We start from the raw sequence: 17,650 nt of genomic DNA, 5'->3' as shown, positions 1-17,650 counted from the left end.
TTTTTTGAGTTATTAGGCAATAACATTTGATAGAATAAAGATACTTCGGCAGAATTTGTTGCATCATATTCTGCATTAAATTATCTTTCTAATGGTATATAATTTTATGGTATTATTTTGTGGTGTTATTCTAAAAAAGAGTGCTGTTATGAGCCATCAAACCTTAGAAATACAACTTTCCCCAAATGTTTCCACTAGTGTATAGTTCAGCAGACCATGCCAAGAATGGTTTAGTGTATAATTTTTAATGTTAAGATTACTACCCACTTTGTGATCCCTCACTGCTAAAATATTTAGCAAATAATTATGTCATTGTATCCAATATCAGCAAGTAACCAATAATTATCTCAGCCTGTGTTCTGTTGTTTAGAAGCCTAAAGTATTCCCAGAGATAAGTGTTATTGAGTGAGCACACACACAGAAACAGAGACACAGACAGTGTTTTCACATATGAATACATTTGGATACAATGACTTAATACTTCGATGCCATACAACATTATAATATAGCTCAAAGTGTTGCATAAACAGATACTGTCAACTTCCTACTCTTGTTCGGAAGGAAAACTATTTGGCACAGTTACCCAGATTGCTGTTTGAAATAAATGCTGTGCATCCAGTCCTCCATATTTTGTAAAAGAAACACTTCATTTTTTTTCTCATTCCATCAAACAGAAACCACAAAAAACAAGATTATGTCCACAGTAGGTTTTTAATTCTAGATCTTTTATATTATTTTTTTAAGGTTCCAGCACCTCTCTGCAGTTTATTTACTGACATGTATTTACTTACATGTTTATTTACTTACACATACCATCTTAATACAAGCCTTCACAAAGCAGCTTGCAATAAGTTAATGAATGTGAACCTCATTAAAAACAGGGATAGGGGAACTTGTGACCCATTGAAGGTGGTTGTCAGCCCTAGGTAGGTGTGATGGGAGTTGTAGTTCAGTAACATCTGAACTACAGATATTCAAGAGACCCCTGAAATGCCTAACCTACTTAAACTCAAAAGACTGGTAACTGGACAAATCGATTTGGCAAAGCTTTAGGCTAGACTCCTGAAATGTAGAGCTTTAATCCAAAATCCCCTGTATGTAACTTTGTTCTTGGGATACTGTCACTGTGAGGGAAAAGAGAGGACTTTTGTCCATTCTTCCTTCTCCCTGCAACGGGTGGTGCTGTGGGTAAAACCTCAGTGCCTAGGACTTGCTGATCGTAAGGTCGGCGGTTCGAATCCCCGCGGCGGGGTGAGCTCCCATTGTTCGGTCCCAGCTCCTGCCAACCTAGCAGTTCGAAAGCACCCCTAAGTGCAAGTAGATAAATAGGGACCTCTTTATAGCGGGAAGGTAAACAGTGTTTCTGTGTGCTGCGCTGGTTCGCCAGATGCAGCTTCGTCACGCTGGCCATGTGACCCGGAAGTGTCTTTGGACAGCGCCGGCTCCCGGCCTCTTGAGCGAGATGAGCACACAACCCTAGAGTCGGTCACGACTGGCCTTGATGGGCAGGGGTACCTTTACCTTTACCTTCTCCCTGCAACTTCCTGTGGCTCCTGAAAATCTGCTTTGGAGGGTTGGGACCTTGTACTGGAGGCTGCAGGAGAAAGGGGGGATTAGGATTCCACTGGATCCTTTCTCCAGGGGAAGCCTCTGCTGGATAGCAGTACTGTCCACAAATGGAAGGAGGTCTTCTCTCCATGAAAAGGTTAGTCAGGAGACAACCCTACATCCAGCCCTCCTTAAACAAACAAACAAAAAAGGCTCAGAGGCCAAAACTGCCTTTGACAATATGGACTGGCCTGTAATTTAAGCAGGCAAGCCATTTTTCGCTTTTGGTAGAAGTGCCAATCTGTGGTGGGCTGGGCAATGTGGTTAGAAGCAAGTTGTACTTTCCTCCCAAACAAGGCTTATTTGCACAGTGTATGAACTCTAGGTTCAATACCTCAATTCCAGCACTTGCAAGAAGAAGGGACAACAAACTGAACACTCATATTTTCATTACTGACATTCTTTTACTGAAAGGGATGTATCAAGTAAGACAAAGATTGCTTTCTCCAAAGCCAATGAATTGGACTTTATTGTATGTTAAGATCTAAGGAGGCATGTTTCTTTCCTAAGGGCACTTCATATGTGTATTACAATTTTTTCAACAGATCACAGAGACTCTGGGAACTTCAGAATTTGGACCAACTCCAAAACATACACAACTGCTTTCCAATGGAGAAAAAAGGGAGAGGTTGTGTTCTGTGAGAAGAAAAATGATTGAATGAAATGGGTACCTGAATGTTTGTTCTTAAGCCTGACAAAACGGAGCCACACAAGGGAAATTTTACTTGCAAAGCAGACGTTCTGGCAACAATAACTTGACTTAGAACAACAACAAAGGATGACAACACATGTAGTGCAAAACCTTAAAGTGGACTAAACCTTGAAGTGGAGTCTCTCTTGAATCGCTTTCATCAAAGCACACCTTCACATTGGCTTTGAAGGGATTTGTGTCAGATGAGAAGCACACATTGACTGTAGAAAGACAACATGGCCTAATCAGGAAGTATCAGTTTACGATCACTAAACTCAAAAGGAGAAACTGAGGGCATTGAATGAGTAATCAATAGCAAAGCCACAGTCTGTAGGGCAGGAAGCTGTTGTATTGCCCACCTTTCACCACAGACACAATCATTAATGGGATAGAACTATATATTTGCTAAAGATACGAAGTTAAGTACGTAATATTTCTAATTCAGATGAACAATGGATGCCAGTTAGGCTGTTTGAGTTTTAAAGAACTGTAATGCAACACTAAGAATGCAACTGGAAACCTTGACCTCCAGATCGCTTGCTAACTAAACAGATTGCAGTGGTTTTCAGACTGCTAGCTTGTCATCACATTTGAACTAATGACCTACAGATGAAAGGTACAGATGGAAAGGTGCTATTTCCATTCTCCCCCTAAACATGTAGTGGTTGGATGAATGTATAAAAAGAGCTGGGAAGGAAAACTTCTTAACCACTAATACTGAATTCCAAGTTTGTTTGTTTTTCAAGCTGTAGAAGTGGATGCAGGAAACTAACTTGATTGATAGGAAACATATGGGAAACATATTTGGAGATACCTTAAAGTACTGTACAGAAATCCATTTTATTAACACCTAAAAGATAACTCTGTCATATTACGTATATATGATGATAAAGGTAATCTCAGGAAAGGTTTATGTAGAAATATTTAGAGTTTTAAAGATAGCGTTCTGCTGATTAATTTTCCATTTCGGGGCAAATTGTATCAAATAATGTTAACCCTGGTATTTGTCAACCAGAGCACGCTTCACAAAGAGTTAAGCAGAAGTCAGCATAGAATGAATATTAGCACAGAATGAAAAATAGTGAAGCCAATTGTGCATGAAGTCAATCATGCTTAACAACCGAGAGCCAAAACTAGCATGACTTGACATATATTAATTAAGTAGAGAGAGAAAAAGAAGTGTTGTGGTTTCTCAATATTGGGCAATTTCCTGTACAGGAAGCTCCTAGCAGCGTATGCATTCATTTACTTGTAAGATTATTACAAAACAAATCTGCTGTCAAATAAAATACCCGTTTCCTACCTTTATGTCTGTAATTAATAATAAGACTACTACAGAGGAAACATTGAAAAAAATTAAGATACTAAGACTCTTAAGATTTATGCTTCAAGGCTATCTAATATAAATAACTATTTTTAAAAACATAGTACATGCACTGCTAGACTTGCACCATATGGCAAATTTTCAGATCCCCACTATGGGGCGGACCTTCCATGTATAGCCACCTAGCTTCTTTAGACAAACTGTCCTATTTTAGACGGCAAAACCCTGAACGGTAAGAGCCAACTTGATGAGACAGACAGCCCATTCAAAGTGAAATGTTTAGAAATCTGCATCAGTCTCCAGTTTCCAGTGCTATGTTGCTAATTGTGATACAATACCTTGGAGGCATGCAATCTGAAGCCAGGTCACTTTGCTAACAAACAACCTGAAAGTGTTCCATAGTCCTAGTACACATTAACTTGTTCCAAAGCGACAGGACACATTAACCTGCAAGACAAAGTCTCCTTGGCATTCTAGGAACTCTTTCCCAAACTAGGTCGGAGGCCAAATTCACAAAACTGCTTTTGCACAGTTTGTTGTTGTTGCTATGTCACTATCAACCATCATGTTCAGAATTGACTGACTCCATACCCATATAGAGTTGCAACCTATCTGAAAGAGCACATGCATAGTTTTGGGGTGCTCCTAGATTCATTGCTGACACTAAAGGCTCAGGTGATTTCAGTGGTTCACAGTGCCCATTGCCAACTTCAGCTGGTGCACACCTATGCCCACATCTTGACAAGGATAGCTTTGCCACAGTAACCTCACAATTACATAGGTAACCTCACAATTAAGACTACTGTATGGGGATATAGGTGGGGTTACTCTTGCACCTGGTTTGGCAGCACAGCTGTTGTAAAATGTTGCTGCTAGGATTCTTAGCACAACATTCAACTTTACATATGGGGGAGAGGAACTTGTTCTATTTGGCAAGCAGAATTGTGCTGACAGAACATTTGCATTAGCTCACTGTTGAATTCCACCCATGGACTCTTAATGTTTAATCCTCTGTTTTGTACACTAATCACTTTTATGTGCAATATAAAATTGTGTTTTACTTTTTGGGAAATCTTATTGACTGTTGTATTTTTAAGTAAACTCCTAAAAGTTCCTTATTATATTAAGTGGCATAATCTTTTTTTTAATAAATAAGCCCTGCAAACTGGAATTCTTCAACTAGAGCTATCATGGTTTGAACCTAGGAAAACCAATGCACTATGATCTCTCCTAAAGGACAGTAGCACCTGTACAAAGGAACTCCTACCTGCTGGTTAGCTGGCTGCTTATTTCAATGCATGAGTCTTTAGTCTCTCAATATAATATGGAAAGGCATTGAGTTTCTCCTTACCAGATTTTCTTCCAGCCAGGCGTGTATGCATGCTGCTGTAGTCCCTGGTATCTGATTCCGCAAAGCTTCTCTCTCTTGTGGATCCTTGACCATTTCTAATGCCAGCTTCAAGTCTTCCAGAAGATGAAGGATCTGTAGTGTGCCAAAATACACTGACTGAGCAGGTGACACCATGTCATAGACGCCATTTGTATATTCCACGGCTGCTTTGGTACCTAAAAGAAAACAAGAAAAACCCAAAAAAGCAATTTAGGAGGAACCAGTTACTTATAAGTTCTTTACATGCAAGATACAATACTGGTAACATTCACAGGGGATGGGAAGTAAGGCCAAAATTATCCTATCTGACCAATCCTTAGAGTATTATAATCTATTCCACTCACCAACAGACATAATTGAATGCTGCCCAGTGCAGTTATGACCTGTTAAAACAGCACACTGAAAACATACAAAACCAAATGATGACCTGAAAATGGAACAAACTGGGCAAACTCCAAAACAAAGCTACTAGGTTTCAAAAGGTTTTCCAGAAATGTTATTCAAAACACAAGTAACTTCCTGAAAGAACTTTTTACTTAACTTCTGTAATTCTGCACCCCCATTTTTAGATCTGCCCCTTGATCCCCTAACCCCACTGCAACTCAACATTACTCTTTAATTTATTTTTGTTTACCTATCATAATCACTCAATAATTATAGCAATCTCAGGGTGGATATGCCAAAGATAATTTCAGTCTTTTGGAAAAAACTGAAGATAGAAAATCCAAACCAGCTACTTGCAATTGCCCCTACAAACCATTAGGTGTCACCATCTTTTCAGGACACACTACTAAAAAACCCCACAAGTATTTACTTATTTGTTTTACGATTTTGTAGGGAAATGCAAGGGTATTTTTACTGCCATCTTAAATGCCACACAAGTTTAGTGGGCTTTAGCCCACTTTTAGCAATGCAATTCCTCCAGCACTTTCACACATGTAATCATTTGAATAATTAGTTTGTCAGGTCCAATTGAGACTCTTTTTTGTGTTTGTATTCCAACAAGCACTGCTTCTCTAAAGCTTCCGTTCAATTGGATGGTGCTTGTGAGACACTCCACAAAAGCTCTTTGGAAATAAACAGAAGTGGTCAAAAGCTGTGTTAAGGAACAAGGCATCACTGTTTAAGAACACAAGAGCAGATCTGCGTTGATCAGGCAAAAGGGCCTATCTAGTCCAGCAATGCTTTCCATGCAATGTGGGAAATCAAATGCCCCTTAGAAGCCCCAAAGCAGGGGCCATCTCCTGTTGTTGCTCCCAAACAACCAGCATTCAGAGGCATTGCAGCCTTAGATCCCAAAGGTGGCATATAGCCATAATGACTAGTAGCCACTGAAAGCCTTGGCCTCCAAGAATTTGACCAACTCCTTTTAAACCCAGAGCTCTACACATACAGCTTTCCTAATCATTGCCTCCATTTGTACTCAAAAATTATTAAACCTGTTCCTCATTTCCACTGTGTATTCATAAGGAATTTGATTTAGAGTGCATCTTACTGGCCCAGTGGTTTTTCCTACAATTTCAGTTTAAGCTTGAATTTTGCTATAAGCTGATGATCTGAGCCACAGTCAGCTCCAGGTCTTGTTTTTGCTGACTGTATAGAGCTTCTCCATCTTTGGCTGCAGAGAATATAATCAATCTGATTTTGATGCTCCCCATCTGGTGAGGTCCATGTGTAGAGTCGTCTTTTGTGTTGTTGGAAAAGCGTGTTTGTGATAACCAGCTTGTTCTCTTGACAGAACTCTATTAGCCTTTGCCCTGCTTCGTTTTGAACTCCAAGGCCAAACTTGCCAGTTGTTCCTTTTATCTCTTGACTCCCTACTCCCCTATAATGAGAAGAACATCCTTCTTTGGTGTCATTTCTAGAAGGTGTTGTAAGTCTTCATAGAATTTGTCAGTTTCAGTTTCTTCAGCACCGGTAGTTGGTGCATAAACTTGGATTACTGTGATGTTAAAAGGTCTGCCTTGGATTCGTATTGAGATCATTCTATCATTTTTGAGATTGCATCCCAGTACAGCTTTCGCCACTCTTTTGTTGACTATGAGGTCCACTCCATTTCTTTTACAGAATTCTTGCCCATAGTAGTAGATATGATGGTCATCTGAACTGAATTCGCACATTCCCGTCCATTTTAGTTCACTGATGCCCAGGATGTCAATATTTATTCTTGCCAACTCATTTTTGACCACATCCAACTTACCCAGGTTCATGGTTCTTACATTCCAGGTTCCTATGCAATATTTTTCTTTACAGCATTGGACTTTCCTTACACTTCCAGGCATATCTGCAACTGAACGATCTTTCGGCTTTGGCCCAGCCACTTCATCAGCTCTGGATCTACTTGTACTTGTCCCCCACTCTTCCTTAGTAGCATGTTTATGCCTTCCGACCTGAGGGGCTCATCTTCCAGCGTCATAACTTTTATATGCCTGTTGTCTTTGTCCATGGAGTTTTCTTGGCAGGGATACTGGAGTGGCTTGCAGGTTCCTGCTCCTATTTCTTCCTACATACATTAAAAATGTAATGCTGTCATCATGCTGCACTTCACATGGCCAGGTCAACTTCAGCATGCTGGCAGGCAGGAGAGCAGTGCGGGTGGTAGGCAGCCTAGGTGAACTGTTCAATGAGGGAAGAGGCACTTCATAGCGTGGTCTGTGGCAAACCACTCTATGAGGTGCCAAGCCCTCCCTTAAAAGGTAGGGGTATGGGGCAAGCTGCAAAAGGAACGGGGTGGGGGGAAAGCTGTGGAGGCAGTGGAGCTTGGGGTGAGCTGTGAGGGGAGAGGAGGTTTGGGCAAGCTGTGAGGGGATAGACAAAGGGGTGGATGAGATGAAAAAGGAGAGGAGGCCAGGGGAGTGAGCAGGGGTATCAGTATTTTATAATATTTATAAGCTACCTTTCAATGAATGCTCTAAAATGTTGCTTATGATGTTAATATTTCCTTTTTTAAATCAAAAACAAAACTGAGTGCTTCTTTAATTTCAGGAAATCCATGTTGATTAGTTTACAACTTACAAATAAGTTGGTATGTATATGGAATGGACCCATTTTCAATGTGGATTTCCAGGGGGTCCCCCCAACCATCCAAAATAGATTTTCAGAGGGTATAGGAAGCTGCAGGTAGGAGGGGGAAATTGATGGAAATAATCTCCCCGCTTTCCCCAGGGAAAGTTTCCTGTGAGCAGAGTTCCACTCACAGGTTGTCCCATGTCAAATACACATCAAAACATTCAAATAGGGCAGAGTTAAAACTATAACATCCGAATGTCAAGCACCAGTGACGGTCTGGAAGAACGAGTGCGTTTCTAAAAGACACCTAAACACCATGAATATGGCTGTTTGCCTAAGGGGCAGAAGGAAGGTGAATCTATAGTACGGGCGGCACCACAGAAAAGGCCCTTCCTCTGATGCCCACTAGGCTGTGGCACAACAAGGTTAGTTTTCAAAGTGGTTTGTCAATTCAGAATGGGGAGCTGCTACATAGGAATACCTCAAAGGAAGCCCAGGATCTGTTCACAACTGCTTGTAAATTAATATGCTACTTCTTCAGATTGTAGCTATGACTTAAGCAAGAGTTGAATAAAAAGCAAAAGAAGAATATTAGAGAATTTCCAAGTATCACAGGGTAGAGATATTCCAGAGTTGGTTTTATGGGGTGTGGGCAAAATAGGCACCAGCATATGACGGCGGAAATACAATCTCCATGACACCCTCTCTTCCAGCCACATGCCATTCTTTTGTGCTGTGTTATTTTTAACCCAACTTTCTGCGGTTGCCATATTAGCCCTTTCACTTTCTGGCTAGAAGGGGGAGAAGGGGAGAAATGACATTGCCTGCAGAGGAATTCACGATGAAGCACACAGAAAGAGAAGCGAAGTAGAAATGCAAGCAAGGACTTAAACCATACCATTTCCCATTTAGTCAACCGAGCATAAACATGGCAACATAGGTTACAGAGCTGCTGCCTCTGATTTGGCTCCTAACTCACCTTCACACTTGTATTTATTCACCCAGAAAGATATCCAAAGCAAGCAAGCAAGCTATGCACGTTAGAAGGGCGAAATGTAACGGCTTAATGTAATGGTTTAACAAAGTAGTAACCATATAGCATTTTCTCAGTAATTTTCATTATTTGTTGAATGTTTTAATTAGTTCTGTTTTCTCTCTGTGTCTCTTTTTTACCAATGCTTTATTGTTTGGGGTTTTTAACTTTATTACAACTGCACTGAGATTTCATTGCAACCAAGCAGTATATAACTCTTCTGAAATAAAAAACAAATTGACTGCAGGAGGGGGGGGGGAGTTCAATGCTTTACACCGACTGAAAAGGTTAATGAATGACAAAATACTTCCAAGTGCTATGGAAGTCAGTATTTATACAGGAAGACACTTAAACTGATGAGCAAATGTCTCACACTAATGGTCATTCTACAGTTTTCACTCACTGCATGCAACAAGCTTCAAATTGCATCGTCGTGTTTTATCACGTGGCTCTTCCTGACTATGTGAATTCCAAGACCAGCATGGTCCTGACCTGTAAATGGCTTCCCTGGCATTGGAAGTCTCCATGCCAGGGAAACCATTTATGAGAAGCCATTTCAAGGCCACCCCTAATGGCAAGCAGTACCAAGAGACCCTTAATCCAGAAAGTTTAGGTAGCATGTATGATTTTTCCTGCCCATCGATTCTCACAAAAACCCTGAGAAATAGGGTTGGCTGAGAGGTAATGACCACCTCAAGATCACCTAATGAGCTTCATGGCGGAGTGGGGATGTGAACCCAAGTCTTCCCAAACACAGCCCAGTCTCTAACCACTGTGGACAGTATACTCTGTAGACCAGCCTTGACTGAAGAACAGGTCAGAAGACTTAAGCAGAAGAGAGCCTTGTAAACACTGTTTTCAATCCCTTTGCCTATGTTACTGCTAGTTTTATAATTCCCTCCCCTCCAGCAAGTCTTGTACTGTTTTACTTCTCTTACAGTTATAATTCTAGGTAATATGCACTTGAGGGCCTCCTGTTTTGACTCATGCCACCTTGTAGAGATTCTGCTTTGCCGTTAAGAAGCCACAAAATAGCCCCTGGAGAACTGAGCATAATCATTGGACTCCAGTAGTTATGAAATGCTCAGGGCAATTAAGAGTTTGAAGGATGGTTGAGGAAAATTGAAATTGGCTCTTTGAACTCCTAACAGCCTGTAGTATCTTAAAAGAGGAATTAGAGCTAGAGCATGTATGTATTCAAACTTTTAAAGGCACCGATCCCCAAATGAGTCCTGTATGGATGTAGTAATCACCCTTTCATCTGTGAAGGGGGCAGAGCATAACTGTGAGGCAGATATCAGCCCCAATGCCAAATAGATTTAGGGCTAGGACACCAATTTCCTGCTCATCTCACCTTGGAACACAGCAATCAATGCTATAAGGCAGCTTTGCAAGCCTGCTCCATGCAGGTATTGCTAGACTACAACTCCCATAAGCCTCAGCCAGAACTCAGTTCTCAATTATTTGTTTCCACCTTCCTGCCTACATCCTACAGTTCTTCACAAGCACTGCAAATTACTGTTGTGAGGTTGGGGGTGGTGGGGTGCGGAATCACATATTCAAAGGCATAAGAAAAGATTGCAAAGTGAAGATCCTAGCAGTATCACAGCCATACAATTCAGAGATTCCATTATAATCAAAAGAAGTTGGATAAGCTTTGTCTTTGTACTGTTGGGAGCAAATTTATGGAGTTAACTTTTCCATTTCATTAACACTGATGGAACTACCAAGGCAAATCAGTTCTTTTTCTTACATTAAGCCACACTTGGAAGAAGCATCTGGGGAATGTGGTTTAAAGTCCTTAATGTAGGACTGGGGAACTTGTGGCCCCCCAGGATTTGTTGGCCCACAACACTCATCAGTCTCAGCCACTGTGGCCAATGGCCAAGGATTATAGGAGCTGTGCTCCAACAATGTCTAGGGACCGGAGGTTCTCTATCCCTGGTTTAATGGCTTTGTCCCTAGCTACCTTAGGGCTTATCTGCACCTATCTTTCCTCCACACTTCCCAGGCACTGTCCATGCTTTAAAGTTCCATGTCCAAGCGCTCTGCAGCTTTCCCCATAAATACCCGCTCTTTAAAGCTGAACTGCAACAAACAGCAATTTGGGTTTTCTGCAAATTGTCATTTGCTCTGTTTCAGCTCTGGAGCGAAAGAAAGAGCTCTCAGGCATGGAGCTTTAAAGATCAGACCTGTGCCTGGAAAGGGCAAGGCAAAAGGTAATTGTGCATAAGCCCTTACTGTTATAGCAGCCATCTATGTTGTGTATGTGGGGGGGGGGGAGACAGATTATCCACATAGTTTTCTAAATATTTAACTTAGTTATAATTCTGTGGTGCTTCCCAATGTGAGGTGATCCACGTAAGACAGACAAAAGACAGTCTCTGAGGTTTTCTGTTTGTTTTTATTTGTGCAGAGAGATTTTACCACACTCAATTTGATGGGGTTGTTTCAAGCACAGGGTCTCACAGTGCTAATGCACTTGCATAACATGTTAGTTAAGGGATTGGACATGCTCATTATAATTTCTTCTGCATTTGCAAGGCAGAGACAGCTAACTAAGGCTGACCATCCAGCATCCTTAATTCTCAGAGCAGTTATCATTATAGATGTACCAAAGCAGAAGAGCCTAGAGACACTGACTTATCTGTCAAATTTTATCACATCAAATGCAATTCTACTTGGTGATCTGGTCTGACAGTCTTACCCTCATACGCTCCAGATGTAATATATTTCCACTGAGCACAATTGCAAGCAAGAAAGCTTTTATTTTGACTTGCTCTGGATTCATTCCAAGTCTTCTTCTTCTTTTTTTAAGTAGAAAAACAGTCTATAATATGCCCAATTTCAGTTACTTACATTGTGCCCTTGAACAAGTCCATCACATACAGAACGCAAATGCAATGTTATATATTATCAATTAAAATTACCAGGTCACCTCTTTTTCCCTTAAGGCATCCATATCTATGGATGGTGCGGTGATGTTCACCCCTATCACAGGGACATTTTGACGCTCTTCCAAGGTAAGTGGCACTTTCCCTAGGCTTGGTTTGGCCTAATTAAAAAAAAAAAGGGGGGGGGGAATGGACTATGTGCTATAATGCAAGCATTTAAAATGTAATTAACACCTGACCTGCCCATGTGGGACCTGAAAGAATGTTCGGAATTTGATCCGAGAAGAAAAATAAACTGAGCTCACATTTTTGAAAGGGAAAAGTTGCTAGAAGGGCAACCATGTTGTTGTTTCAGGACTGGTCCTCCTGCATTCTCATAAGACCTTCAGAAAGTCATCTGTACACAAGCAGAATACTGAAAAACATTGTGATATGGGGATCTTCTCTCCATAGAAACCTGGTGCTGTGCAAAGCTGTCTGGAAACTCCCACTGCCTGGTGGGCTGATCTTACATGGTTTGTGTTAGGGTCAATGTTTCAAACATAAGATATACTTGGGGTTTGATGTCAAGTTCTGAGAAGCTGCAGCACCCCAAAATAAGGGATCAATATCATGGAATGGTACCATAAGCCTCACCATTACTTTTGCCAAAACTATTACCCATAAGCCAACACTATTGAGATGTGCTCATGAGATTTAGGCTACACCCTGTGCACACATTTACCTGGGAGTAAGTCCCATTGAACTTAATAGGACTTGTCTTAGAGCAGACTTGAACAAGATTGCCCTGTTAAACTTAAGGCTACTTTCATTTACGTTCCTGTTCAACTGGTTAGCATAGTAACACACTGCAGGATTATGGATCATCAGGTGGTTCAGATGCTCTCTCAAAAAGGCAGGGTAAAACCTATTCAACATTACAGCCAGTTTCTAAATTTTCCAGACGAACGCCTCACACCTCTGATTTTCATTCATTCTATTTGCTATCTCCTGAACAGTTTTGCCAGAACTGGCAGGACAACTAAGAGTGGAAAACTGAATTGGGGGCGGGAACAAAAATAAAGCGCTTAAAAAGAACGATGACCCCCTTCTCTGCACCGCACATGGGAATACAATGTTTACCTCTGAGGCGATAAGCCACTGAGGCATCTAATCATAAGCCTGCATTTTTATTAAAGCTTATATGTTTAATCAGGGCTTGTATTTTAAAAATGAGCTTAAAGATTTTCAAATGTTTTATGCCAGGCAGAAGACCAGCTGCCTAAGAACCTTGGCAATGTTTTTACTCCTAGACAAGGGGGCCCCCTGATTTATAGCAGAAAACAATTCTCAAAGTCGTAAAAAGGGAATTACAGGCTGACAGCCAAGGTTACACTGACCCTACAAATTAAGGGTTGATAAATAGTAAAATGAGCCATATCTTCTTCCTAAGGTTAAAAAGGTAATGAGCAGTGAAAAGCAACTGGTCTAGCTGGCAGAAAGGGAGCATTTTTGGGAAGTCTTTTCTAAAGCTGTTTCTTTCTTAAACTAAGATCCTTTTAAGATTTCTTTTCCTTTTAAAAGGTTATTTATGTATTAAATATATTAGCTTAAATATAATTATGCAAAGGATTTAAGAAATGCTAGATTCTTATTTCATATAGTTGTAAGAGTTGTAACTATCCTGAAATTAAGTCAGCCACCAGCCCAACCTCCTGTCAGACAGGAGACGCCATCGAGCACTCCTGATATATGGTTGTCAGGCCTTTTGTTTAGAAACCTTCAAATGAAGGAGATCTCTCAATGTTGATGTGAACTAAAAATCCTTGACATATGTTTAAGATAAAAATTCAAGATTAACCATCTGTTTTGGAAGGCAATAGGGCAAGGAGGGCAAGAGGTGAGCTGGTAATTAAGATTCCTTGTTGAGACACATGTAAGATATATTACTACTTATTTGTCATTTATAGATAGAAGAATATATAGCTTTTTGATTCCCATAAAAGGGCAAGAGGAAATGGGTGTATCTTTTGTGATTGGTTCTAGCAAACAGCCAATAGGAATTTCAACCAGGCTGATTGGACAGAGGCAGCCACAGGAGGAGCAAGGGGGCTGGATTAAGGAAATATAAGTGCTGGCCAGAATGGCAGGAGGCCAGGCCAGAGCTTGGTAACCATATACCACTGTGCCTCATATTTATTTGTCTGACAAATAAATTATTATTTTAATTTCTCTATTGCTGCGTTGAATATTTCATTCCAGCTAAGTGTTAACCACAAGCAGGGTGCTACACCACGAGTGCCTCTGTAACTTCAGTCTACAATCTCATCCCTATCCTGTTTGCATGCCTAGCAAACAGTGGCGTGCGGTGAATTTCTTCATAAGGGAACAGTTAGGGCCAGAGGTGCCAACTTGAAAGGGCGATTGGGACATTTGGGAGAAGGCTACAGGGAGACATGAGGAAGAGGATATACTGTCAAGCAAGCAGAAATCTGCACTCACCAGCTTGGGCATTGCCCATTGCAAACTTCCAAAAGATGCCTTAGAAAGACCCGCACAAACAGAAACACAGAATTTCTCCTGAACAGTGAACTCTTCATTATTACCACACATACTAAATGGATTTCTAGGCATGTTTGCTGTTGGGCAGACTAAAAATAATCAATTACAATACCTGCAATGATATCATCCATTTGCTCTAGAGCAGCTTCAAGCATATGGCTAGCATCAGAAGCCATGTTTTCTAGCTTCTCCAGGCCTTGTTTTCTTTGTCTAAAAAGGAGGGAGAGAAAGTTCACCTTATCAGATCACATCAACATCAGTCTGCCATCAATTCTAACATATTAGCTTAACCAACTGCTGACAAAGAGCAGCACATTTTTAGGAGCAATTTTATTTGTGTCATTGACTGAAGTGAAATTAGTAGTTCTTACCCTTCCATTTTTAAGTGGGAACAAAGATCCCGAGTAATCCACATCTCACCACAACTATGTAAGAATAAAAGCAGCGCCATATATCCCTTAGCATCACCTGGAAGAGCTACAGAGCCAAATCTACATGAGCCAGTCACAGAGCTACAGATCCTCCTGCTCTCAGATTGTTAAATATCCCAGCAAATTTTCATCCTACAAATGCTGGGGAACTCCCTTTTATGCAAATTTTAAAAGTTTTCTAAGGATACTGCTGTAGAAATCCGAATGCACCATGAACTAATCTACAAGTCTGGGAAAGTGCTTTTTGACTCTGCACATGAACATCCTGACAAACAATTAAAAAAATTAAGAAACTGCTAGGGCTACCTACTCCCATTCCCAACTTATTTCTAAAATTTCTGTAGAGGGAAACAGTTCAATCAAATAATTTAAACTGTTAACCACCTTGAACTTTTTTAAAAAGGCAATGTAATACAACAAATGACAAATATAATACAACAAATCCACATGACACCATTATTATAAAAACCACCTGCACCCCAGAAATCCAGTATTTTTCTTAAAACAACTGTTGCCAGCAGCCCATTTGCAGTATCTCAATGAACCTTTAACAAGGTTAAGCCCCGCTCTGGGAAGACCCGAAGTTACTAAAAATAGAGGAAATTTAAATACAAATTGGGCACTTCTGAGTAGTGAAAACAATTCAGTACAGGAACCTTTTTTTAAAAAAAAAAATACTTGCCCCAAAGCCCTACTGGATAGGAAGGCCATTAAGCAGAAGGAATGCTACCAGAAGCATTTTTTACTAGGAATAACAGAAAAACCAAATCCTGAAGGAAAAGAAAAAACTGTTTATGTAAGCAACAGCAGCAGCCCGGATCCTACTAGCCCAAAGGTGGAAGGAAGATAAGATACCAACAATAGAAGAATGGCAATTGAAAATGATGGACTACGCAGCAATGGCAAAACTTAGAGAAAAGCTCAGAGACAATGACACAGAGATTTAAAAAAGAATGGGAGGCATTTATTTTATATGTGCAAAAATATTGTAAACATTGGCAGGCTTTGACTAAACACTTGCAAGTACAGTGGTACCTCGGGTTACGAACTTAATTTGTTCCAGAGGTCCACTCTTAACCTGACACTGTTCTTAACCTGAGGTACCACTTTAGCTAATGGGGCTGCCTGTTGCCACCACACGATTTCTGTTCTCATCCTGAGGTAAAGTTCTTAACCCGAGGTACTACTTCCGGGTTAGCAGAGTCTGTAACCCGAAGTGTTTGTAACCCGAGGTACCACTGTAATTAAAATAAGGTAAAGTTTATGGAAGGAAATTTGAATTGAAACAATAAAAATTGATTGTATGTAATTAGGATAAAATAATAAGGATAAGAAAAAAGAGGTTTAAGTATAATTATGCAGAAAATATATATATTCAATGAACCAGGAAAGGAAATGGAGGGAAGTCAGGAGGTTAAAGAGAACCTCCGAAATGATGCTTTTTATTTTTTTATTTTAGTTCTTATACTTCATGTTGGATATTTTGTATTTCTCATTCTTTTTTATGGAAAATAATTGTTGAAGTTGAAATTGTAAAACCAATAAACAATTATTTACAAAAAAAAAAGAAAAAGAAAAGAAAGCAGAAAGAATGCTTTCCGTTAAAGGTCCAACCTTCCCTGGTTTGTCTGTTTTTTAGAATAACACAGAAGGGGGACAAGTGAAGGAAAGTGGCATAAGTGAAACTGACACCATTTTCTCAACACGCATCCACACAGGTGAGAGAGAGTAAATGGAGGCGTGAGGGAAGCCTCAGAAGTAAGCAGCAAAGTTAAGTGGTGGGGCTGAAGAAGAGAAGGGGCAGAGTGGGTGAGAGAGATACCATAGAGCAGGTCAGGGAGTTTCACAAACCTAACCCAGTTCTGAAGCTAGTAGCTCCCCTTTGCAGCTTGAAAAACAGGAGGGCAATACAAAACAGCTTAGGACACAACAGAATCACAGAATCCTAGAGTTGGAAGGGGGACCGGGGGGGGGTCATCTAGTCCAATCCCCCGCAATGAAGGCATCTCAACTACAGCATCCATGACAAATGGGCACCCAACCTCTGCTTAAAAACCTCCCAGAAGGAGAGTTCACCACCTCTCATGAGAGTCTATTCCCCCCTCCCAAAAAATCAACAGTTAAAAGATGTTAAAGAACTCTTGGTTGATTTCTGTTCCAACCGGCTACCCCTCAGGAATTATGTCTCTGAAGTTATCCTTTAACCTTCAGTAGAACTCTGTGAATATTTTACACAGCATTAAACATAAAAGGCAAACTAACAGAACTGTATCATGTGACTTTTCCCATATTTTTTAAAAAATGGCATTTCTTTCTTGCTAGATGATTCTACTTCATGAAAAAGGTCTAGATACCCAATCCAATCCAATTCTCTATTCCACAGTCCATTTTCCTTGACCAATCAAGTTGTTATTTTTAATTGAAAGTCTTCCTAGTGTAACAATATACAGTACTCATGAAAGCTTGATACCTCTACAAATACTTGAAAAAACAAAATTACTACATATTTATGTTACTCTAGGAAACTATGGAATCAGCATGACAAAGGAAGAGCCCTATACAAAATATCTTCCCATGCACCCAGCTTTGTTCAGAATGTAAATACAGCTGTATGCCTGAGTCCCTACTAATTCCTGGATCCAGCAAGGGTTAAAATCTAAGCAAGGATTCAAATTGTTGAAACAGCCAAATAAAGTTTCTTGGTAACGACTCTGTAAGTATGGGCCATT

At 40.3% G+C, this 17,650-nt stretch overlaps 1 protein-coding gene across 6 annotated transcripts in view; it reads right to left on the bottom strand.

The window, feature by feature from the left end:
• PPFIBP2 (PPFIA binding protein 2) overlaps positions 1 to 17,650 on the bottom strand; it is a 106,786-nt gene that overhangs the window by 69,621 nt on the left and 19,515 nt on the right. For all 6 annotated transcript variants that reach the window (XM_079964240.1, XM_079964243.1, XM_079964236.1 and 3 more), the window contains exons 2-3: positions 14,603 to 14,700; positions 4,975 to 5,189 (exon numbers count right to left, since the gene is read on the bottom strand). In XM_079964240.1, the coding sequence (XP_079820366.1) occupies positions 4,975 to 5,189; positions 14,603 to 14,666 (279 nt within the window). In that variant the 5' untranslated portion in view covers positions 14,667 to 14,700. The remainder of the gene's footprint in view (positions 1 to 4,974; positions 5,190 to 14,602; positions 14,701 to 17,650) is intronic.

Source organism: Podarcis cretensis (genome assembly GCF_951804945.1).
Source record: "Podarcis cretensis genome assembly, chromosome: 1".
NCBI classification, from domain to species: domain Eukaryota; kingdom Metazoa; phylum Chordata; class Lepidosauria; order Squamata; family Lacertidae; genus Podarcis; species Podarcis cretensis.
The sequence above is the reverse complement of the archived record's forward strand: the minus strand, read 5'-3'. Positions and strand labels throughout refer to the sequence as shown.